General features: G+C 41.2%; 1 protein-coding gene and 1 long non-coding RNA gene across 4 annotated transcripts in view; both read left to right on the top strand.

Moving 5' to 3' along the window:
- MNAT1 (MNAT1 component of CDK activating kinase) overlaps nt 1-24,197 on the top strand; it is a 118,177-nt gene that overhangs the window by 59,248 nt on the left and 34,732 nt on the right. For all 3 annotated transcript variants that reach the window (XM_064422959.1, XM_064422961.1, XM_064422960.1), the window contains exon 7: nt 23,501-23,622. In XM_064422959.1, the coding sequence (XP_064279029.1) occupies nt 23,501-23,622 (122 nt within the window). The remainder of the gene's footprint in view (nt 1-23,500; nt 23,623-24,197) is intronic.
- LOC135302486 (uncharacterized) lies at nt 5,174-9,656 on the top strand. The gene is made up of 3 exons (XR_010364082.1): nt 5,174-5,358; nt 9,259-9,413; nt 9,548-9,656. It is a non-coding gene; the product is annotated as an uncharacterized LOC135302486 (long non-coding RNA).

Raw genomic sequence — 24,197 nt, 5'->3', positions numbered from 1 at the left:
TTGTGGAGCAATTATCCAAAATCCTGTTCCAAACTCAAAAAAGTCTATCAAAATACCCTTTTTAATCAATTCTGCTCCTTCAAAGTTGCTTAGACATATGCCAGGTACTCTGAGGTAAGTGAGGTGCATGTCACACTGTGGTTTAGGCTACAGCTATTCTGCAGCTCCTGAGGGGGCCTTACTTTGCCAATTCTTACTGCTCTGGTTTGCTTGGTTGGTTTGTTGGTTTTGGTGCAGTGTGTTTCAGTGTGTGTTTTTTTTTTTTGTGTGTGTGCATTTAATTTTTGCCTGAATTTAAAAAATAAAGCAATCAAGGCTTCCTTCACTGTTAGCTCAGCTGGTCTATCTTCAGACTGGAACTGTTCAGATGGAATTGATTTCTTTGAGATGAATGCCAGTTTGAGTTTAATTGGTATTTTGTTTTTAATCTTCGTTTGGCTCATACCACGCACATTTCTCTTTTACAGCTGGGTGGAATATTTCCCTCTTTGCAACTCTTGGTAGTTTAGAATCACAGCAAAATTACAACACTTACTTTCAAGAGTAACTGGTGTGTTTAGGCATATAGATCCTTTTGAAATAGGTATATTTGCTTAGAGAACATGCATGTAAAGGTAAAATTTCCAGTGGCACTGAGCATTCTGTGTCTGTGTGCCTGTGTGTGGTGGCTGTGTCCCAGCTCAGACTCTCTGGGCTCAGTGTCAGTGCTAGGAAGCAGAATCCCTTTCCAGAGGAAGCCCAAATGCCCTGGTCAGGGGAGTCACAGCACTTTCCAGAGGGTCTCTGATGGAGGTTTTCAGGGAAGCAGCATTCCTGCCAAGCAGCTTCCCTGGAGCAGAGATTGACAGGGTGCAGGTAGCCCTGGGACAAGTGGGATTCTGCATTTGCTAAACACCATTTCCTGATTCCTACTCAGAGTGTACATTGCATATTGCTTTAGCATTGAATTTTTGTCATCAGTAACAGTGTCTTGTTTTTAACAATGAGCATTGATTTGCTAAGAAGGATACTGTTTCTGAAAAGAAGAGAGGAAAAAGAAATCATGGTTGCTGGATCTCTACCATTTCTGACAATATGTGGATATAGAATTCAAATATATGAACTGAGGAACAGCAAATATGCTGGAAGATATAACTCAGGTTAGGATTAATATGCTGGATTTAAAAAGTAATCCACAGTCCTGTGACCCACCTACTGCTCCCTTAAATCTCATAAGTTTATAAATACAATATGACTGAGACTTCCGAGTAGCTTGATGGAAAATGATTAGTAGTAGTAAATACATTTGTCATACTAAATCTCTAGCTCTCTGTTTAAATAAAGATGTTTTGTTAAGAGTCAAGCACATACATGCTGAACTGTGCTTTGAGTTTCTGAACTCGGGTTTTGAAGTGTATGCCAAATAAACTTTATTTAAGTGATCTATCATCAGAATGCTTCCTGTGCACTCCAGCCCATGGAATGAAGTCTAAAACATTAATTGGGTTCTGGCCTTACTAAGTAATTACTGTTATATCAAAGTGCATAAACATTCAGCACATGATGTTGACTTAATGAATTTTGTTCCTTATGTTGGTAAGAAAATGTTTCTGGAGGAAAAAAGGCAAAGTAAATGACAGTATTTGTTATTTCTCCTCCCTTCATTTACACAGCAATGGCCTTGGAAAAGGAGACTGCATTTTGAAAATGCAGTGCTATGTCTCCCCAAAGCTCTCTGCAGGATTTTAGTTTGGAATGCCTTAGGAAATATGCTGTAGTTGAAATTAAGCTGTTTGGTGGACAGACATAATCAGAACTGCTTGACTTGATTCTTTTTTATGGTTGGGCTCTCTGATACTGCTCTGTTAAAATAATATTTGTTCATTTGCTTTAAAGCTCCTCTACATGGCTAAACCAGCACATGTTTATGTACACATATTAGTATAAATACAAATTAGACCCATAAGTTTGCACAGCTGTAATGACTGGAATTTAGTAAATGAAATAATGCCAACAGTGTTAATTGTACAGGAGCGAATGGCATGACCAAAGTGCTTGTTAAAGTGTCTGTGGCCAGCAGTGGAGCAGATCTGTGCCTTAGCTGTCACTTTTTGGAATGGAGCTGTTCTTAGGTAGAGGTTTTTTTATTTTGTTTGTTTGGGGTTTTTTTTTTGTTTTGTTTTGTTTTGGGGTTTTTTTTTGTTTTTTGTTTTTTTGTGGGTTGTTTCTTTGTTGTGTTTTTTTGTTTGGGTTGGTTTAGGTTTTCCTTTTGTTTTGTGTGATTTTTAGTGTCCTGTTTGATTTTTGAAGTTGCCCAAGAGCTTACTTGAATGCTTGACTCTTCCCCATCATTTTTCAGAGGACATTTCTGTGACATGCAGCATGTTCTGGTCCCATGAAAAGGCTCACAGGGAGAAAGGAGGCTGCTGGAGGAGTTCAGCCAGGTTGTCATTTGCTTCCTTGCCTGTATGGGAGCAGGAACTGGGACAGAACAGAGGGATGGGCTGCAGGCTCTAATGTAGGATACCCAAATTCCATCCCAAGCAGCAGCCAGACCTGCCACTAGCTAAGATAACACAAAGACATGTTGTAGAGTAATCTGAGGAAAATGTCATTTAAATCAGCCTGGGATCCTCCCGTTTCTGGGTCTTACAGCTCTGAATGTACCTTTGCTTGAGTAGGTGTTACTGTGAGCAATAAGGAGGGATCTGACTGAAAGAAAGAAGGTGGCTGAGAGGAGAGTCCAAAAAAACAGCTGGCAGGGAAATAAAGAATAATAAAAAATTTCTCAATCATTGTTTGTTTTGGAAAGATCGTGCTTTAAGCACATGGAAATACTTTACACATTTGAGAAGTGCTGACTTCCTACATGCCTTGTGAAGGAACAGCAAATCATTCATATAATGTAAACACATTTATAGATTGTTCCAATATAACTTTTTTGAATGCTGCTGTTCTTTTTAACAAGATACAATTCAGTGCATACATGCTCTTTTGATGCTATACTCTGGCCAAGAGTTGCAAACGTCATAAACATTAAATATTAGAGTTTGTGCTAAATGAATATTGCAAAGTTATTGAACCACATTTTAATGCAAAAAGTTGTTAAACAGTGCTGTTTGATGCACTATTTAAAAGTAAACTCATGAGAAAGTAGTGCTGGAGTGAAACAGAAAGAAATAGCTTGTCCAGAACTGTAAGTATAAGCATTATGTCTTATAGAGGTGATCAGAAATGGGAGCAGACAAAGTCCCTCTGTGAGGGTGCAATTTTAAATCAGGGACGAAAAAATAATAAAAAGAGAAGCTGTGGTGCCAGAACTGCAGCAGGTACTTGTGAAATTGTATCTCATAATGCTGGTTGGGGACCTTGAGGGGTCACGGGGTCCTTCCCCTTGCCATGAGGCAGAGCCAGGGCAGGGACCTGTCCTAACCTGTTCTGAAAGACTCCTGGAGATGGGGGCTCTGCAGTCTCCCTGGCAGCCTCTGGTAACACCTACTGCCCTTGCTTTTACATTTTAGGGGAAATTCAGCTTTCACATTCTCGAAATCCCTTCCCCCAGGATTTTTCTCCTGGGAAGGTGAGAAGCCTCAGAGAAAAAGAGGAACAATTCTTATCTCATTTGCTTCTCCTGTGTTTTGCTCATGTGGAATGTGTTTGGAGATTGTTTACCCACAGGTGATTGTTTCATTGGGTTCTGCTGTGAGTTGTTTTGACTCTTTGGCCAACCAGGGCCAAGCTGTGTCAGGACTCTGGAAAGAGTCACAAGTTTTCATTATTATCTTTTTAGCATTCTGTAAGTATCCTTTCTGTGTTCTTGAGTATAGTTTAGAATAGTATTCTTTAATATAATATAGTATCATTAAATAATAAATTAGCCTTTCATGAACATGGAGCCAGATTCATCATTCCTCCTGCCGCGAGGGTCTCTGCAAATACAATATTCAGTAACTGTGTTTCCTTGACCTGATACAAGCTCATTTTCTGCCTAGTTACTTGACAAAAGTAGGCTGTTCTCTACCTCTTTGTAGGTGCTTTTTATGTCCTTGAAGTTGACTATGTAAAGAAGACTTTACAGAACTAAATATTTTAGAATTTAGGTCTTAAGAAAAATTGTTCAGGCTCCTTAATTCTCATTTAACAATAAAAACATTGATTTCTTCTGCAAATGGTTGGTAGACTGTCTCTACTCCTACAGACTGGATGTGAAATGACATTTAGCTGAGGACTTTTTTAAAGAGGAAAACTCTTTTAAAGAGAGCAGCAAGAACATTTAAAGAACCGTAGTAAGATCAATGAAGTATTTTGAAGCCATTTAGGGAAGCTATAGTACATTGGTATATGCACACAGAAGCATGTGTGACCTTCCTGTCGTGATCTTTTTTTCCTTAACAGTTGTCTGCATCTGTGAGAACATCACATGCTTACTTCTAATCCTTTCTTCTGTTGCTGCTGATCAAAGCAGTTCTGTGTCATTCCTTCATCTTCTCTGTTGTGTACCTGGAGGAGCCCCAGTGACCTGGAATGGAGAGCAGGGATAATGGCCTTGCAGATTCCTCTGAGTCAGCACTCAGTTGGGCCATGTCTGTTTGTCCTGCTCTGAGATACTTGCCTGTTAAGGCACACGTGTGCAGATTTACCTCCCAGCCTGGTTTCACTCCTGGTTATTACATTTCTCCATGAACTAGGATCTGTTTGTTGATGTGGAATGTGTTGATCTCACAGCACAGTTAAAAGATCTCCCATATGCCTGTATTTTCTTCCTTCCTGTTCTTAGGGCCACCTTCAGACAATTTTTGGGTAAGCACGGCTTACAGCTGGCTTTTCTGAAATTCTTGGCAGACTTGGCCATACCAGGAGAGCCAAGAGGAGGACGAGGGATGGCCGTAGTGGGAGGCAGTTGCTGAAGGAATATGGCAGGGAAATCAGTAACAAGTGCTGGCAGCAGCAGTGGTGCCCTCCTGGAGCATGGAATCAGGGCTGCTGGGGATGGGGAAGCACAAGGCAGCAAAGGAGACAAACTGGGGAGAACATGGGGGTCACCATCACTCTGAGGGGGGAGATTTGGGGCAGAGTTGCAGAAAGGTGGGTGTGAGTGGGATGGGAGTTTCTAGGCAGAAGGGCTGAGTGGTTTCTGCACAAGGTTGGGAATTAGAGGGGAGCTCTGGGACAGAAGGACTTGGGGACCTGGGGATTCTGGTATTCATCCATCAGCATCAGTTCCTGTGTGAGAATCCTGTTCTGTGAGGTCAGCCAGGGTGGTGTGTGTGCACTTGTGTGGCTTCCAGTGTGACACCCACCCACACACTGTGCTAATCAGGGTTCTGGCTGTGGGCAGGGGTGAATTTGTTTCCCGCAGCATCTTCACTTTTGTCCAAGGTACACCAGCCTTGTTGATAAATTAATTACTCATATATTGATTTCTTAACAAAGAAAAAATCATCAGCCTGTTGGCTGGGGCTGTGCTGCATTTTGTGCATGTACCACCTTTTCTGCACCTTAGCTTCTGCATAAGTGCACACAGCAAATAAATGAATCTTTGCTACAGCAAAGTCTTGGAGAAGTCAAATTTTGAGCTTTCAAAGGGCACATTTGTAAATCAAAAATTCATTTAAAAATTAAGATGTATTTCAAAGGAGCTCTTGGGGGCCTAGTTTTCAATAATGATCATTACCATCCAAGTGCATCTGTATTGCACTAGGGTACTTGAAGAAAGATATTTGGATCAAAGAGACAATGTTTTGTAAAGAGACTTCAAAAGTAGTTTTCCTTAAAAATGTTTGTTCAGGTGCAGAGGGTGAGAGAAAGGAATATTGTTTGAGGCAATTGGTGTTGGACATCAAAAGGTGCATGTCCCCATGTATATGGAGTGGTTGTCAGTCAGGGTGTCTCTGGAAAGGAATATTAACAGCTTTAGCTAGTAAGGAAACAAATTATCATTCATGAAGAAGTGCCTGGGTGTCTGGAAGTTTGGCTTATCCTCATTCCTCATAATATTTTGGGTTTGTCAAAGTTTTTACTTTAAGGGCAAAAACCATGGATAATATTGAAGTAGAGAATTGACTAGTTTCATTTATTGTTTTGCTTTGCCTGAGCACAGTTGCTACACAGCTAACTTCTGTATTTGGGGGAAATGCAAGGCTCAGGTGTAGCATGTGAGCCATTACAGTTCAGCAGAATGTGTGGCAAAGCAGTAAAATCCTCTGCCTCTTGCAAAGTCAGTAATAGCATGGTAATAGGCTGTGTTTTATGCAGGCTTCTTTTTTAAAATATAAAGTACTAAAGACTATTGTGACTACAGAGAAAGCTGCTTTGACTCACTGAGACAAATGTGTGCTGTGGTATGGGCAGGAAATGGAAGGACAGAGAGCACATGTGGAACCATCTATCTAAATTAGCTGGATGGGGGCCAGGAGACTGGGACTTGCAACATTTGCCATGATTAGTAGAAAATGAAATGGTGGTTTTGTGTAAGAATAATGATTCTTGTATCATTCTGAGCAAGTGAGGTAGATCCTGCAGGACACGCATGGTACATGTAAAGGTGGTGCTTGTGGAATTGGAAGGCTTTGAAAAGGTAAGTAGTTTGGAGGGAGGAGCAAGTTAAAAGTGAGAGCTGTGCACAGGAGGAAAGCAGCATATATATATTTAGGTCTCAGGCCCATTCTCCTGTTTCATCTCTTGAAAGAGAGGCATAAATAAATAGAGCATCACTCCCTTCTCCAAGGCATAGGGAGATCACAGAAATGTGATCCTCTGCAAGTCAGTCAGAGGCAGTGCTCCAGCAACCAGGAGCTGCTGGGCTGGGCTGTGGGGATGTGCTGACAGATCTAAAGGGGTGGTGTGGGCACCTGATCCTCACCATCCCTGGGCACTCCAGGGCTGGGGCTGCCTGTGTTTGGTGCCTGTGTTTGGTACCTGTGCTACACAAAGCAAGAAAGGCACATAATCCCAGTTTGTAATTGTTCCCTGTGACAGCCCCTTGGGTTCAGACGAGCAAAGTTGGAATGATCAATCAGTAAATAGTTGAAAAATTGTCTGCCTTTCTGAAGGGGTGGCACTGTCTTGGCCTTGCCTGCATACCTAACATTCCTCTTTCTGGTTGTTTACAAGAAAACATGATTAGGATTTTCTTTTGTTATGGGGGAGAAAAAGAGGGCTTGGCATAGGGGGGATTGAGGTGGGAGTTTCATCCTTTCATTGACGTTACCCATGTGGTTTCACTTAGGCACCTTAATCTGCCTCTTGGTGGGATGATGCCACATTGAATTCGTGTTTAGGTAGAATCTGAAACCTAGACAGGGTTAGGCCAAGAATTTATCACATATCAGGCACTTTTGGAATATGGAGTAAAAGCCTCCCGTCCCAATCCTTAAGGTGCTATTTATATTAAAGCTTAATGTTGTGTCAGTTTAATTTCATTGATCGTATTTTGTACAGCATTTACTTTGTGCTAATTTTTAACCTGTTTTGTGTCTGGTTAATTAAGTGTATTTGAAATACAAAATGAAACAGATGTGTCGCTTTAAAGTAATATAAATATTCATGAAGATTGTTGAACCCATTTAGCTGTTTGTTGCTTTTAAATTGTAACCAATTTGAGCTGTAGCTGCCAGGTATAACTTTGGCATTGTCTCTCTGTCATCTAATTGAAAAATCTTTGGATTTTTTTTTAAATCCTGAATGAAGTATTGGATCAGGGTTCTTTTGTTTGTTATGAAGACCAAATCATAAATGTAGCTGCACTTAAGTTTTTATTTGGTTCATTTATGGGGAGACAAAGTACATAGCAACTGCACCTTTTCAAAGTGAAGTTTCTACTGTAGGAAGAAAGCTCCTTTAGAACTGCAGATAGTTTATCTTTGTTGTTAAAGGCAGCACTCTAGGACCATGCTGGTTCACCTTCTGTTGTTTTCAGTCCTTCTCTTCTCACTGGGAGCCTCAGACTGAGAAATGGAGTGGACTGTGGTGGAGGTGGCAGAGTCGGACCTCTGGGGGAAGTGAATTTAGACATAGCAAAGTAAAAACCACTGCTGCATTTTTGGAGAAACTTCTGCCTGCAGCTCAGGAGCTGTGAAAGTGCAGTCTGGACCTGGGAAAGGTGGGAGGAGACTGTGTTTTCCTGTATCTTTTGCACAGGGAAGTTTTTTGCTGTTGTGCATTTTGTTGTCCTTGGTTTTGCAGTCAGAAAAGGAAGAGCTGGAAAGGCAAGGAATGGCCAGCTGACACTTTGAGGAAGGGGAGAGAGAGCCCCTACCTGTCATGGCCTGTGGGTGACAGGGAGAGACACACACAGCAGCTCTGTCTGTCTGCACTGGGAGGGATGTGCATGTGCATTGTCAATTGTCCATGACAGCTGACAGTGGGGGGAGGGAGCTTTTGTGGGGAACTCCAAGATTTGGATCAGGGAATGTGAGCTTCAGTCAAAATGCTTCAGTTGTGGTTAATACCAAGCGACTGCAGCTAGTTGGAACATGATTTTTGATTGAAATATCAACTTAGGTTGGGTGGTTTTTTGTTATGGTTTCTCTCTTCCCTAACAGAACATATTTTGCTGAAGGATCAATTGAAAAACCTGAAGGAATGTGGATGATGTGAGTGTTAGGGTTACTGCTCTCTCTGACCACTTTGGCAGACTCACTGAGTTTATAAAATCTACCCCTTTCATGATTCCTTTATGTTTTTATATGTTCTGATTAATGGAATCTTGAATATCTTTCTAATTATTTGCATAAGGTCACACAAAGTATTAAGCTAAGGCCATGGAGAACAACTTTATAAATTCTTACTGCTCTGAAATCTAATTAAAAACCTGCAAGCTTCATCATTCATCATTTTACCATAGCACTATATTTCTTATGGAGACAGTCTAATATCCTGCAGCAACTTCATGGTATTAAAAAAATAATTAATGGACCCTTTTAGGGCAATGTGTGTTGCTACAATGTGGAATAATACTTCAGTGTTATAAGTGAGTGGTGTGCTAGGAAACACTAATCCCTTGTGTATAGTAACAGGAAGTATGAATATTACTTATTATTAATAATGTAAAACACCTTCACACACATGCTTTTTCCTGGGCATATCTACCTTTTTGTAAACAACAGCAAATCTTAATTACAGAAAATTGGTGAGAAGCAAGAGTGATTTGTGTAATTAATATGATCTGTTTATTTAAAAGTCTTCAGAAGTTGTAAGAGATGGAACTTAGCTGTATGTGAGGGATGAATGTTGTGCAATAATGCCCCTTCATTCCCCTTTCATAATAAATCTCTGCAGAGTATTCATCTGAAGGGCTGGATGCCAAAAAGAACAGGTTCGACTTGTCTGTGAGGATTTACACCACAGTGAAATGCACAACTGCTTTTGTAGAGGTCATTGTGAAGGTCACGGAGCCAGAGCGCACCGCTGAATGGGAGCAGCCTGGAACAATGGTGAGAGAGGCTGCACTGCCTGAAATCACTGCTTAAAACCTCCTCTCAAATGGAGCAATAAGCTGGAATCCTTAAAACACACAGCTTCAAAGCATGTAGGCTGTTTTGCAAGAAATGAATGCTCTCTTTTGCAGTGGTTTGCATCTTGTACCCTCTGTGAATGTGGCTCTGAGCTCGGAAAGGAAGAGTGTGCCCATTTCCTGACAATTAACATTGACATGACTGAGTGTGTCTAATGTAAACATCCTTAAACCATTAATAATTGCCTCTGTCCAGGTAAAAAAAAACCCTCAAAAACCCCTGGATTTAACTACCTGAAATTTGGCTCACCTCTTTCTTACAAATAAGGTCTGAGTTTGGCCATACGGTCGCTATGTCTTTAAATAAAAGATGATGATCATTTCAAATGGCAACCAGCCATCAGGGGGGTTTAGTGCAGAGATTAATTAGTAAACTTTGGAATGCACTACAGCAAATGCAGCTGATTGGCAATAGCATGTGGAGCAGCAACTGGTGGAAAGCTGGTGCTGCTGAGCAGCAGAGGTATTTCCAAAAAGACTTAAGGGTGCTGTGATGTGCTGTGCTTTAAATGGCACTGTGCTGATTGCATCAAACCACCAGTTCTCTGTTTATGCAGTTTGGTAAATGCACAGATTAGAGAAATGTGGTGTGCATTTGGAAAGAAAGCAAGTTTTCCTGTGTTGTTTTGATCAGATGAGGTGCACCCCATGAAGAAAGGGATGCCCCTGAACATCAGTTTACAGGGATTGTGGTTTGTCTGCGGTGCATTTTACAATTTTTTAAATTAAGAAATGTTAAATGCTAAGATAAGAATTATTCTAAAAAGACACCAACATGGTTATGGACAATTCAGTAGTTATTGCAATCAGCTTAGAATTCTAGTCTACTTTTAAAAATTAAACAGATTTCTAAATATGTTTGTGCGCATGATTTATAATTGCTTACTCTCTTCCTTTTAAAGTTTTAAATGCATGATTAGAGAAATTTGGAAAGTTTCTCTGTAGGTTAACTTTCTAAGGAGGTTTGATCTATTTGGTATGAGTAATGGACCCCATTATGTACAGTCCCTAGTGGAACTGTTTTCTCAACTTGATTGGCCCATGGGATCAGGGCCCAGATAATCAATTTAAGGTGATTTATATAATAAATAACTAATCTTGAGATATTACTTGGAAGCCAGATACACTTCTTAAAATCTATCTTAATAATGTTGTATTAGTCTTCTGATGCCCACCTTCATTTAGAAAATGATGGTCAAACATCTATTTAAACTGATAAGAAAACTCACACCTATACCAGTAGGTTTTTGCTTTGGAAATGCCTCAGGCATGTGGATTAGCCTGGTAAAATTCATCTGGCTGCCCATACCTCGAGTACTGAGCCAAAGTCTGCCCTTGAGGGCTAATGGGATCGCTGAAATTGTCGTATAAATTTTTAATACAAACCTGGCGGAGGTGCTTGATCTCAAGATATGGATCACCCTGGCTTTGACCCAGAAAATCCTTAAGCATTGCTTTGAAACCAAGCAAGAAGGTTTTCCTCTTGGCTTAACTCTCAGCCCTGTGACTTGGTCCCCGTTGCAGTTCAGTCCCCAGGACCCATCCGTGTTTCACAGTGGATCTGTGGACCCAGCAATGGCACACGTCGGGGTCAAACACCTGGGTACAACCTGCTCCACTTGCCAGCTGTTGGAACAGTCCCTGCAAGGACAGGGAGTGGAGACTGGAGTAGTGAGGGTGCTGGTTGTTCCTCTGGAGGCCTGTTTGTGCAAGCCTCTGCTTCCTGGAGCGTGGTGTTTATTGCCACAGGTAATTGCAGCGCAGCGGACGGGCTCGGTTTGCGCCATCAGGTTTAGGCTTGCTTGGCTTTGTTGGACTGGACTTGCAGGCCACGATCCAGGCAAAGTAACTGGAATGTGACTGCTCCTTTGGCTTTGTGAGGCTCTTTGTGTGCTTGGAGCTGGGTAGTTCTCTAAGCTGAATCAGTGTTGCTGAATCTGGGTCTAAGCCCCAGGTAAGTGGATGATAAAATTGTCTGATGGCAAATAAATTTGTTAGGTTGACATGCCTCTAAATAATTCCCATGTGCAAATGTGCACATGATTGGAGCATTACAGGGTTGTGCAAACATTCTGTGATAGTCTTTGTTATAAATTGTTTAGCTCATGCCCTGGATTATTTGTGTTTGGGTGTATCTGTGTGTACACACACAGAACAGAAACCTCCATGAACACAAAGAGCATCTCATTAAAAACAGCGCTATTTGAGCACTGCAATCAGCTAATTACTGAGGTGTGTTTATTTTATTCAAACTGCTGTGTGTATGTACAGTATACACATCCAAGTACATTGTAGAACATTATGAATAATTAAAAGCAAACTGTAGCTCTTTACAGAAGTAAATGTAGGTATATCCAGTGAAGCATTATCCTGGCCAGGCTGCTGGTTTGCTGTGACTCAACTCTCATATGAATTATAGAATGCTCTGTGTAGCACTTGAGGGCTGCCTCTTAGTATTGGTCTAAATCTAACATAGAAAAGATTAAATGAAGTCTGAATTTCTTTAACTTGATAGCAGTCACTGCAGCTCCCTACTTGTGCTAATACCCTGGAACAGAGCAGTGCAGCTGCTGGAGTAGCTGGGCTGGGGCTTAGGTGATTTTGTAAGGTGAGCTGCTGTAGGCTCAGGCAGGCTTTTGTTCCTTGTAGGTCTCTTGGTCAGTGCTCTGTCCTGCCAATAAATGTTTCAGCCAACACAGCAACGGCTGTGAACAGGAGATGTGGGGAAAAAAAGTTGATGAAGTGTCATGTTTTAACTGTGCCCTGAGATTAATGTGAAACTGAAGGAGAATACATGGTTTTCTCAGGCAACTACCATTGATAAAAGTTTATGTTAAGAGCTAGGTCCAAGTTATTTAGGCTGCTGGTGATTTAAAGGGTGGTTTAAATTTGTTTGTTAAAACTTTTTTTAAAGCTTGCCATCTTTTGCTGAAAATACAATTTTCCAGAGAGTTATACATCTTAAACTTCATTTTCTTTTTCTTGTCAAATCTTGGACAATTGAAAACAAACCCCCAAAACACCACCCTGGATTATGAAGCCAAATGTGCCGTGAAAGCTTCTTGAACAGCTTGCCTTGGCACGCTGAAATTAATGTGGTTATAGTCCAGCCATGGTGGTGGTGGGGAAAATAACCTTCCAAACTGTCAGCACTTGGGAAAGGAAACACAAAAACCTATTATTATTCATATGTAGTGTAGAGTTTCTGATTTGCTCCCATCGAGTTGAGCGATACGGTATCAGTTACTGCGATGGCCGGAGCCGGGTTTGTGTTTCACTGATGAAGTGCAGCAGCCATGCAGATGCACAGTAGCCCAGTGTGGCTGGATGGATGGCTTCCAGGTAGATGGACACTGGGGCTGGCCGGCTTAGGAGGCAGTTTGCTGTGGTCAGCCAAAAAATCAGCTCTTGCTGGTGAGTCTGGAAGTGTTTGTGTGCGCTGAGTCAGTCTCTTTATATACCGGGGTGATTGCAGCTCTGATTAGACTGGAAAGGCTTGGCAAATCCTCCTTGTGTGGGAAGCTCAAGTGAAAAAACTTGCCTAATTTTCTTTATTTAAATCAGTATCGTCCTGCTTGAGGCCTTTTGGAAAGCACATCTAAGTGAATGGTGTTTTAACTTAACACGCTGTTCACAATAAAGGGCAGTTTCATTGGAAAAGGGTGTGCTTAGGGTTACTGTGCACAGGCTTCTGCCCTGTCACATGTGGAGGGACTCAGTTCTCCTGCATACACACATGGTCTTTTGTCAAATCTCTACTTGAAAGATTTAATATCTTAAAATTTGCTTTATGATCAGCAATTCTTTGAACTCGCAAACAAGAAAGTGCTGATAACTTCAAATATCCATTTGAAGTCTGATTCTGAGGAATGCTTATGTTGATTTTGACCTTAGAATGTGAAGTTTGATCTCTGTCTCAAAACTGCAGTTTTCTAGCAGAAATGTAAATACACTCTGAAGTTTTTTTAGATACCTTTAAAGTGTGCTCTGTCTCTTGAAGACAGGGACTTTATTCCAGAGATCCTGGACAGTCAACCCAGGGAAACCCATTTCTCTTCGTAAAGCTCCAGATTCAGGAGCTGATCTCTAATCAGTAAAGCTCACTTGCATGTGCTTTTGTTCAGGAGACACCAATCTGTAGTGGTTTAGACATGAATATAACATTTTTGGTAATTGTGAAGCTTCATAGACTAGAGAAGGGTGAAGGGTGGAAGCTGATTGAGATGATTTAGAGTTTTATATAAGCACATAAAGCTGTAAGTTGTCTTGTTGTGTTTGAGTTTGAAAAGCGCTTTTTAACTACTTTGACATCTCGCTTTTATTCTCAAACATCTGCTTTAGATTGTTTGCCATAAAAGTGTAAGAATTAATCTTGCCCTCATTTTTGTTATTGCTACCAGAAACCAAACTATTTTTATTACTTCTTGTATAGGGATTTGGACCCTGAACTATTTTCAGAGTTTAGGAGAAAAGGAGTTTATATTTTATTTTGTTTTCTTTCCCCCTCGTGCACCCTCCTCCTTCCCAAGCTTACAGGTAAAAGTTAATTAAATTATAGTTTTTAAGTGCACAAAGATGTTCGGCATGCCTTGTAAAACTGTGTGGTAAGCTCTACTGTGCTTTATTTGGTCCAGTACTAAGAGTTTTAAGGGGATTCAAATGATCAGCTTATGTTGGTTTGTTTCTCAGAGCAGCAGCTGCCCTGAGCCAGGGTAAGCATTTGCATCATCTGCGGAGAGCCTGGTACATATTTTACTGATTGGAAATAATATGTGAAATTCAAAGAAAGGAAGACCTTCCTATATGATTAGTCCTTTGATTATCAAATGTTCTTAATGCTTGTTTTTGGGCTTCCTTTTCTGTGGGGTTGCAGCTTGCTTGTTGCAGTCAGTGGCATGGCCTGGGATGCAATTCCTGATCCAGCACACTGCCTTTGAGCGAAGCCTTTCCCCTCTTGGGCCTAATTAAATGCCAGGGCACTCTGCTGATGTGGGTCCATCCAGTACTTGTGCCAGAGCATACAGCGATCTTCCTTTCTACAGTGGAAGGGTTGTTTTTAAGGCAAAACTGTCTGTTGTGAGCCTATAGCAGGAAATACTCAGGCAGCCTCTCCACCTTGCTCGAAATGCAGTGTTTGTCCTGCAGTTGCATTCACAGCAGTCTCCTCTTTCAGAATCTGTGGCAACACTTGCTTTTTTAATATTTGAATACAAGTGTTTTAGCACAAGAGTTCACAACGAAACCAGTGAACAAGATAAAACAGATGAGGCATCTTTTTATTTTGTAAACAGATAAATATGTTTTTTCAGGGACTGAGTGTGAAATTGCTGTGTGGTTTTATCTGTTTTTGCTGCCAGCTTCTATTTTCTCTGAGACTGTAGATTTTTCATGGCAGGAACCATTCCTTTCTCTTTGTGTTAAAGATGCCTTAGATATTTCTGGTTGTGTTTCAAGGAGTTAGGAAGCTGTAGCCTGAAACCAGGGCAATGCAGCAAGCTGCTGTAGTTCCTTTGTAAAAGGAGGACTTTTTGCAACTCTCTCAGGATCAGGCAAGGCTTGCAAATAGGTTTCTTGGTCCTGTGAACTTCTCTGAATCCTGTCCAAAGGACTGGTAAAATTCAGGTGCCATGGGAAGTAAGTACACACAACTTGAAAAGCTGTCATGTCTGTGGTTCATATTTAAGCATCATTTTGTTATACCCACTGAAATGAAATATCCACAGAGATGAAAACTTGCATGGAAAGAAACTGAACCTCTCTGGAAGGACAACAGAATAAATTTTGTGCAGATTAAAAGTGCAGTTTCCTCTGCCCCAAGGAGTTGTTTTTTGGTTTTTTTTTTTTTGGTTTGTTTTGTTTTGTTTTTGTTTTGTTTAGCTTGAGAGAATTAATGTTCATTTTCAAAGCAGTGCCATGAAGTGTGTGTTATGTTTGCAGTGGGTCCCCTCCTGTCCTGGAATAGTTCGTGTTTACTTGTGTGCCCTGCATGTAAATGGAAAAAAGGCTAGAAATAAACTACTTTTACTTTAAGTAATAATTTCTAAATATATTGCTAACACTTTTCAGTTTTCATTTAAAATGTTGTACTAAATACAGCCCACAAATACTGTGAAGATGTATCACGTATTGCTAATGTCTGATACTTTTAGTTTTTTAACTTCAGACTTCAGTTTTTCTTAATTCTTTCTTTTTATCTTTTTTGCCTGTTTCTAATAATTCACCCTTCCTGTTTTTCTATTCTATTCTTGCTTTTCCTTTCATCTGCCTTTATTGTCCTTTTCTTAATATTTTATTCTGTTTTTTTGTGTCTGTTGCTATAAAAACTTCCTTGCTTTCTCTTGCCAGACGATCATCAACCTTTAGCAGTTCCTCCTTAAAATCTAGCTATTCAAGGAATCTCACTTTATTTCTTCCCTTTATCAAGCATACATAAATTGTACTGAATGTGATGTTCTGCATCTTTATCAATATTTATCTGGGTCTGGGCTGGATGCTCAGTAGAACAGGGAATATGTCTCTGACTTCCACACACACACAGAGTTACTCATCTTCTACAGTCTGAGGTCAGCTTTCTGTTTGGCTTTGTTATTTTAAGCAGTGTTTCTTTTTAAGTCATCCATCAGACTTTGCATTCCTCAAAAACAGTATTGTGGAGCTGTGGCTGTTTGGATGGGGGAAGCTGCTTTAGAGAATCCCAGGAAAGAGCAGACAGTTTAATACAGTGATGTATGATTCTTTATGAGCTGCTGTTCTTCCAACACAGCAGCTGGTTTTTACAGTTTCCACTGTTCTCCAGGAAATCCTAGATAATTTTCTTACACTGATATGATCCCTCCATTATGCAAGACACAGCTTTAGTTCAGCAAAGTAGGAGCACCAGTAGATTCACCTGTGCAGAGACTCGGGCAGTTGTTGCTGGTTGATGAGCGATGCTTTGTGCTCTGACCTCCACTGCTGTGTCCATCCCTCTCTCATTGTTCATGATACACAAATTGGCATTTGCCATTTATTTCTACTTCATGTCCCTTGAAAAATTAGGTCTTAAATGTGTGTATTTAAAACAATGTTATATTAAAGCCTTAAATCCTGTAATTAGACTGGCTGTTGTTGATAGTGGATACTGTGCTTTGTTGATAGCCAAACCAAAAGGACCAAGGCTCCAGAAGTCTGATGGTACAGATGCAACAAAAGTTTGTTTAGTTCTGCTTAGTGTGCTGTATTACCAACAGGACTGGTGAAACAAACTGACCAAAACATGAACTTTAATGAAACATTTCTCTGAAAATGGGAAGAACCCGCAGCTGTACCCTGAGAAGGGCCATGTAGAGTCCTGTAAAAAAAACCAACAAAACACACCAGCTGATAGTGAGGTTTGCAAATTCAACTGGCATTCCCAGGGTGTCCAAATGCTCATGGCATGGCTTTTCAGTCCAGCTGAAGGTGGCCAAACAGGCACCAAGTGCAGGGTGGAGGTCCTGGGCACAGAACAAAAGGAGCAGAAGCTATTGCGCCGTGTCCGGCACAGCGGTGTGCACAGAACTAATTTCTTGGGAGCTGAGACAGAGTTGGGAGCAGGATTTAGAAATCAGTGCTGAAAACCAAGAGTGTGACCCATGGGCTTATTAGTGACATGAAAATGTTGTGTTTTAATTCTTCATTCCCCAAAATAATGCTGTCTTGTGTACTGGGCTATACTTTGAAGTGTGGTGAGGATTTTGAGGAAAGCTTGGCAGATCCTGCCGGGATTCATGGGTCTCTGCTGAAAACAAGAGAGTGACTTGTTGCAGCAAACATCCAGACTATCCCCTGAATCCTGCCTGGGCTGGAGAGGACAGTCCCGAGCAGGCACTGCAATCCATGGCCATGAGGAAAGGGCACTGGGCTTTTCTGTGAAGAGAGCAGGCACTAAATCCTGCCCTGGCTCCGACCCAGCAGAATTGTATTTCGGCTTGTTAGAGGGACACAGGCTTTCTTCTGGGAGATTAGAGAAATGGGGCTTTTTGGCAGGAGCTTTAAGATAAGTCTGGTCAGGTAATTACTTATGTCAGAAAGTTGTAAAGGAAAATTTTGGAGGCAAGGAGACCTAATGGTGTGATTTAACCCATGTTAGTCTGTGCTTAATTTTCCAGGTACCTGTTTGTGTAACAAATTGCATATATCTGACTGTCTTTGTTAATAGCTTCTTCAATGCTGTTGATCTCTTGGCTTATTTCTGTCATTCCTGAAGAAAGCACATATTTTAAATCTGTTTTGGCATTTGAAAATCAAATTAAGTTACTGTGGAGGGAAAAAATAATCTAAATTTAGGGAGATTGTTATTAGGTGTCTGAAATCATCTACCACACAGAGAAGGGGGATTGGCAATCTTGCGTGTCTGATCTTGCTATTTGTAGTCAGATTTTGGTTTTGAGATCAACAGAAAATCTTAATATTGGTTCTGTTGCGTTCTTTCAGTTTTGCTTCTGAAATATCCTCATAATCCTCTGCTTCTCATAATCAAGTAAATAAATTAGATTTCTTGTTGCTTTTTCAAGAGCAGAGAGAGAACAGTTGATATTTAAGTCTTTGAAAAAGCTTCACTGGCACAGGAATTTTAGGCCAACGAATAGAATTATACATTTTAGTTTGACATACTTTGTGTTTATTTAAAAAGGCTGTGGAAGACAGAGAGGGTAAAGGTTAAAATAATATTAACTGAGCCCTCCAAATCTATCAGTTTCATTCTCCTTTTCCTGAGTATTACTGTAGTGAAAGTAGTTAATCAGAATCAGAAGGCCACTTTAGCATTGCTGACATGGATTTGTCAATAGTGAATTGAGAGGGTGGAAGCTGGAGGGGGAGAACAAATCCACAACAACCCGACTTCTGGCTCACACCACATTGCCAAAGATATTTACATTGATATCTGTATGAAATTGTCTTAACATGAAATCTTTTCAAAAGCTGAATTCTGTTACGAGCTTAACAGTAAAATAGTTTCCTAAGACTGCTTATACTGAAAAATTCATGGCATTTATAGTTTTGTTTTAATGTTCACTTGAAAGCATTTGGATAATTGCATGCTCGGATGATGGTGTGTTTAAAAGGGTCTTTGTTAACCTCTCTGTCCTGCCATGTACAAGGGAAGCAGCACTGGGGGTGTGTTTTAGCAGCATCATGTCCTGGCATTCCACAGCCCTTGGTTCCTCCTTGTCTCCTTTGGCCAGGAGAGTGACCTGCCAGTGAAAAGGGTTAAATAAAAATAACATTGCTGCAAAGGCACCTAATGAGATGTGGCGCGAGCGTCGCTATTTCTGTTCTCTGACGTGTGCTGTGGAAGTGGGCTGATAGCAGAGCTGAGCAAGTTCCTAAGCAGAGAGAAATTTAAAAGGCAAAAAGATTGGCTTCAACTAGTCCAGCTGCTGCTAGTACAGAAACTTGCCTTGTCTGGACAAGTTTTACTGACCCCAGTCTCTGGCTTCTGTCTCTTGCCTGGAGATGTTTTTGTGGCATAGCTGTTCCTCCTCTTTGCCCTACTAGTGCATTTTTGGTGTGAAGTCCCCTTTCTCCTCCTCCCTGGCTCTTGAAAGATTTCTGGGAAGGCTGTCAGTTGTTTCTTTTTGCTGCTGAGGGAAGGAGGTGGAGGAAGACAGTGTCATTATGGAGACATGGATAGGGAGACAGGGCAGGATGGGAAGAAGTGTGAACGCTGCAACTTGGGCTGATATTTCTGTACTCTGTGCTAAAATAACCTCGTTCTGCTAGCAGGCAAATACTGATGTACCTGGCATCTGGCAAGAGCCCCTCCCCAAACCTGTGTGAAAGGTGCAGTGGTACACTATAATTTTGATGTTCTAATGAACATGATTGTTCCTGAAAGAGTGTTGTTTTTGTTTAAAGTAAGCTCCTTGTTACTGCAAGGGCAGTTCTTTCTATGTCATCCACGGCTTTTCTTTTATAAATGCCATGTTGTATCACAATCTGAAACCAAAACTGGCCACTGCTTTTGTTTCTTTTTCAGCTGATAGTTGTCTGAAACAGTCTATCAGCCAGTCAGTTTTACTTCTAATACAAAGACATTATTCAAACCCCCTCCCAATTTAATCCTGTGTGTCTCTCATCTGAACCCATACAGCTCATGAATAGAATGTCAGTTGCTCACAAATCCATTGCTGTGCAGGCTTTTATATAAACAAAGTCCTAAGGATAAGCAAATGCCTTCCTTCTAATTAGCAGCATGTTTTGTGGTTCCATACATTCCAGTATGTAATAGACAGCTCTGGTGCCTAAAATAATCCCAGGGAAAACACTTGTATGCTGTGAAGATTGGGGTGGGAGGGAGAGGAGGCAGGAAAAGTGTTGTCTGTGTTCTTGGAAGCCTTTTCTGTCTTCATTTGGATGCTGTCAGCTTCTTTTACACAAACATTACAGCATCCAAGGGGAATTAGAAATACTTACCCATGACCACATCAGATTTTAGGTTTGTCAGGAGAAAGCAATGCAGAAGCAGGACCTTGGTCCCAGTGCTTTCATTTTGGTTTCAGCATGCTGATAAATGCATCCTAATGCTGGAAAGAGGCAAGGCTGACTGTCTAGGTGGAATACAGGAAATTTAAAAGTCTTACCTCATAGGTTAGAAATGGGTTTTGTATCTGTAAAAGTGCTGTGTAAGTCCAAAGTAACAGTTGTTGTCTGTTGCGGTGTCTCTAAAGTTACACAGCAGCTTCCCTTTTATTACCAGTCTGTTGTGAAGTGGTTAGGGACCACTTGGGACAGAGAGACAAAAGTGGGATGCTTCTGGTCAAATGGCTCTTAACTGAGATAATAGTGGTCAAATTGAGCCTTTTAACTTCAACAAGGTTTTTTGTGAGTCAGCTTATCCCAACAGCAGTGGAAGTAGGAAAGGCAGTGGTTTTGGTTTGCATCCCAGACTTTTGCACCAGTCTGGGCCATACTCGGTTCTGGGACCTTCCTAACCTGTGTAGGGCTAAACAATTTGAAAGTCTGTAAGCTCAGGAGCCTAAAGGCCAGACAGCCAAAGGGCAGGAACAGCAGCTGGTCATGGGGCTTTTTACCTATTGCTAAGTGGAATGTAATCCACAATCCAACATCAGCTAAAGTTGTGATTTTGGGATAGAAAAACAAATGAGCTGTCTCATACAGCTGCATAATCTCCTTGAGGTGCAGATCTGCTGGCTGCACACAAACCAGTGCAGTCATTTTGCCATACAAATGGCACCCTGGTTCCTAATACTTCCACCTTGGCCCGTGAAGGACGTGAGAAAGACATAGGAGAGAGTCAATCTGATGAACCAGAAATGAGCTGCCAGTATTTAATGGTGAAGATAATTAACTATTGCAACTACTTACCTAGGGGATGTGCCTGTACTTCTGTGATCTGAAATCTGTCTGAATCTAGATTGGATGCCTTTCAAAATAAGGTATTTTGGCTGAACTGCCAGTCCTTGGGTTTCATACAGGAACACAAAATGTCCTGGCCTGTGCTGGATATGATGTCAGACCAGCGCAATGGGGGACAGTGTCTATAATGCAGCTCCTCTTTTGACATTCTGCTGTTCTCCAGGCCACCACAGGGAGTTGGTGATGCAGTTCCACACAGAGAAGTCCTTCCCCATGACCCCCGTGCTCCCCATGCCCCTGGGGTGCTGACCACTCAGCCTTCCCACCATTCATGGGCAGCTCCCTTCCAGTTCCTGCTCGGTCATCTGAGACAATGACCATCGTGATCCCTGTGAGCTCAGGCACATTGGGAGCCCCACAAAGAGGGGGAAACAATTTTCATCCTGTCCCCCCAGGAGCTTCCAGAGGTGGACATCTGTAGCAGCATAAATAGTGGTGGGGAAGGAGGGCAGTGATGATCCCAGTCCGTGTGTTGGGAGCCTTCCAGTGTCTCTTGGCCAATGCTGGCAGAAGTTGCTCTCATTAACAAAGTGTCAGGAAGGCACCAGTGGCAACTGTGCTGACAGTGAGCAGCTGTTCTGGTGGTGTCCTCAAGGGATGGGGTGCTTGCAATCTGAGATTGTCTCTTTTTTCTGCACAGAAGTAATTTCCCAAAGTATTTACCATGGTTTTGATCTTTGCCCAAAACCGAAATTTCTTTTCTATGGCTGGAACAAAATTTGGATTTGGAAAGAGTGAGACTCTTCACTCACCAGATGAGGTTGTGCATATGTAAAACATTGTTATGACTTTCCATTTGGTTTGGTTAGAGACAAAGATGTTGCTAAAAATGCAAATGTAAGAGTCTTATTTAAGCATTAACCTCTTGCAATGCGTGTAAGAGGCCCACATAAACGTAGCTACAAAGTACTATATTTTAATAAAATTGGATAGATTATAAATTGACAGCTCCTAGGAAAATAGAAATCCCTGCTTTTATGTCCTAAAATATCATGAAGTGGGATTAAAGCTGAATTTTTAACCTTTATTTTCCTACTTTTTAAAAATGTGCAGTAATGTTGCAGCAATAGTTTGTAACACAGAAATAAATGTGCTGGCCATGAGAGTTGGAGTGGTGCATGGCTGACTGGAGAACTTCCTTCACATGTCATCTCCAGGACACAGTCCCCATACCAGTGTCAGCAGTGGCCTCTCCAGTCCCCCAGGCAGTGCAGAAAAAGCCTAAAACTCTGTTTTCATCACACACACAGGGGCTGTTTCAATGGAAAACTTGAGCTGCTGATATTTCCGTAGAGATCGGCTTAGATCCACGATAACACTTCTCAAGGACTTACGTCTTCAGTTTTCTTTGCTATTTTCTGCAACTCCCTAAACAAAAATATCTCTGCTCCAAATTCAGAAAGGTCACTGTCTTCAACCACAAATTTAATTAACAGCTTTCCCCTTCTACAGACTTTTTCATTCCCCTCTTTAGTTAATTTTAACCCAGTGTCCCACTTTAGGAGCCTGTATTTTCCACTTGAGGGAGTAGATGCTCAGAGGAGTGGCCCCAGGGAAGCTCAGCTCAGTAAGTGATCACCAGTGGGAGCCAGGCTTATACACGGCATTACACCATGGAAAGCTTCCCATCTCCTGTTTCAGACAAAATGTCTACAAAAACAATACTACTACTTTGCTAAATTCCTGCATTCTGCAGATGGGAAACTCAATTTCTACAGGGAAAGCCAGGCTGTTTTGGGGCAGCTCACGGTGCTCTGTCTTTTTGCTGCTGCTGCTAATTTTTGTGAGCACCATAGAATACAGTAGAAAATTGAAACTGTGTGAAAGATCAACAAATCAGTGTAGAATGTCACGCAGCAACATCTGTTAACTTTGGCTCTATCTCATATCCTCCTGACCCCCTCCTTCCCAGCCACAAGTCTCCTGTTTTGTGAGAGCTCCGAGTGATAGGGACTTGGAGGGGAGGGGTGTGCAAATGTCTTGTTGTTTCTCAGCAGTCTGAAGGTCTTGCAAAAGTACCATCTGGATTGAAAGCTTAATGTTTGTGTGTTTCTATATTTTTAGTTATGAAACAAATGGGAATTTGCTGAATGAATTAATTGTATTGCTCTGTAAAAGTCTATCTTGAGAGCCATTATGTATGGGAGCTTACAAAGCCTGTGGAGAGAAAGCAAAGTGGCTTCCCTTTCTAATTAGGGCTTTCAGGAAATCATTGATTACAGAATCAAGTAGGGTTGTTCAGAGACACTTGTTTGATAGTACTTCAGATAAATGAAATTAGTGTCTAATAATAATTTTGCTAGTGACACTGGAAGCAGCTGTACTTTCTAATGGTAAGCTTGCCCTGAATAAAGCTTCTTCCCCCTTCCTTCTTGTCCAAACAATTATAGCTGATGAAACATCACTTCCAATCTGCAGGTCCCAGTAAAAAAAATATAAATTATGAAGAAGTGAGTGGTATGGTGAACGGTATGTTCTTTGTGGGAGGGTGTTTGTCTGGACCAAGTTATGCTTGTTCTTACACTGCATATAAAAAAAGTCAAAACAAAACCTTGACCTTGATTATATGTAGAAATATTTTACCTTTTTATTTTTTTTTTCCAACAGGGTCAGCATATTTCATTAGCTCCCATTCAAAAGTTAGAGGAAACATTGTATGAATATCAGCCTCTGCAAGTGGAGACATATGGACCACAAGTTCCAGAGCCTGAAATGTTGGGAAAGCTGGGGTAAGTAAATCAGTGCATTTTAATTCCCATTTTATGGCATTGTAGCTGGGATTGTTACCATCTTCAGATTGCCAGGGATCTTTTTTTCCTTTCCTTTTTCTTTTTTTTAGGGATCTTAACGAAACATTAGACTTCCTGCCCAACCAACATTTTGTTTGGGTGGATAAGCTGAAATTTTTGGTCCTCTTGCCTTTATAGATCTGTTGAGAGCTGGACTGGATTGCATTAGTGTTTTTAAGGTTGTCCTTGGCAGTCATAGTGAAGTAGCTGTTCATTTTCAGTTGCACGGTATTAAAAAATAAATAAATAAAAATCTGGGGCTTAATTTACCCAGCTGTAAGCCAGTAAAAATATTAAAGTTGGGCTGTTTGCCATGGAAAAGGGTAGATTTACTTGTCGGCTGCTGTCTACAGTCAAACTGTGTTTGTGAGAAATGAAGCACAGAGCTTAACTTTGTCAAAAAATATAATGCAGGGCTGGTCCAGCAGCTTGGCAGCATTTTGGTGTGCATCCATGTTTGAAAGAGAGTTTGGGAGCCTTCTGTGCCTGGGTGAGGGAGTTAGGAAGTCCAGGAG

This window comes from Passer domesticus, chromosome 6 (assembly GCF_036417665.1).
Source record: "Passer domesticus isolate bPasDom1 chromosome 6, bPasDom1.hap1, whole genome shotgun sequence".
Lineage (NCBI taxonomy): Eukaryota > Metazoa > Chordata > Aves > Passeriformes > Passeridae > Passer > Passer domesticus.
This window is presented reverse-complemented; position numbering and strand designations above follow the sequence as displayed.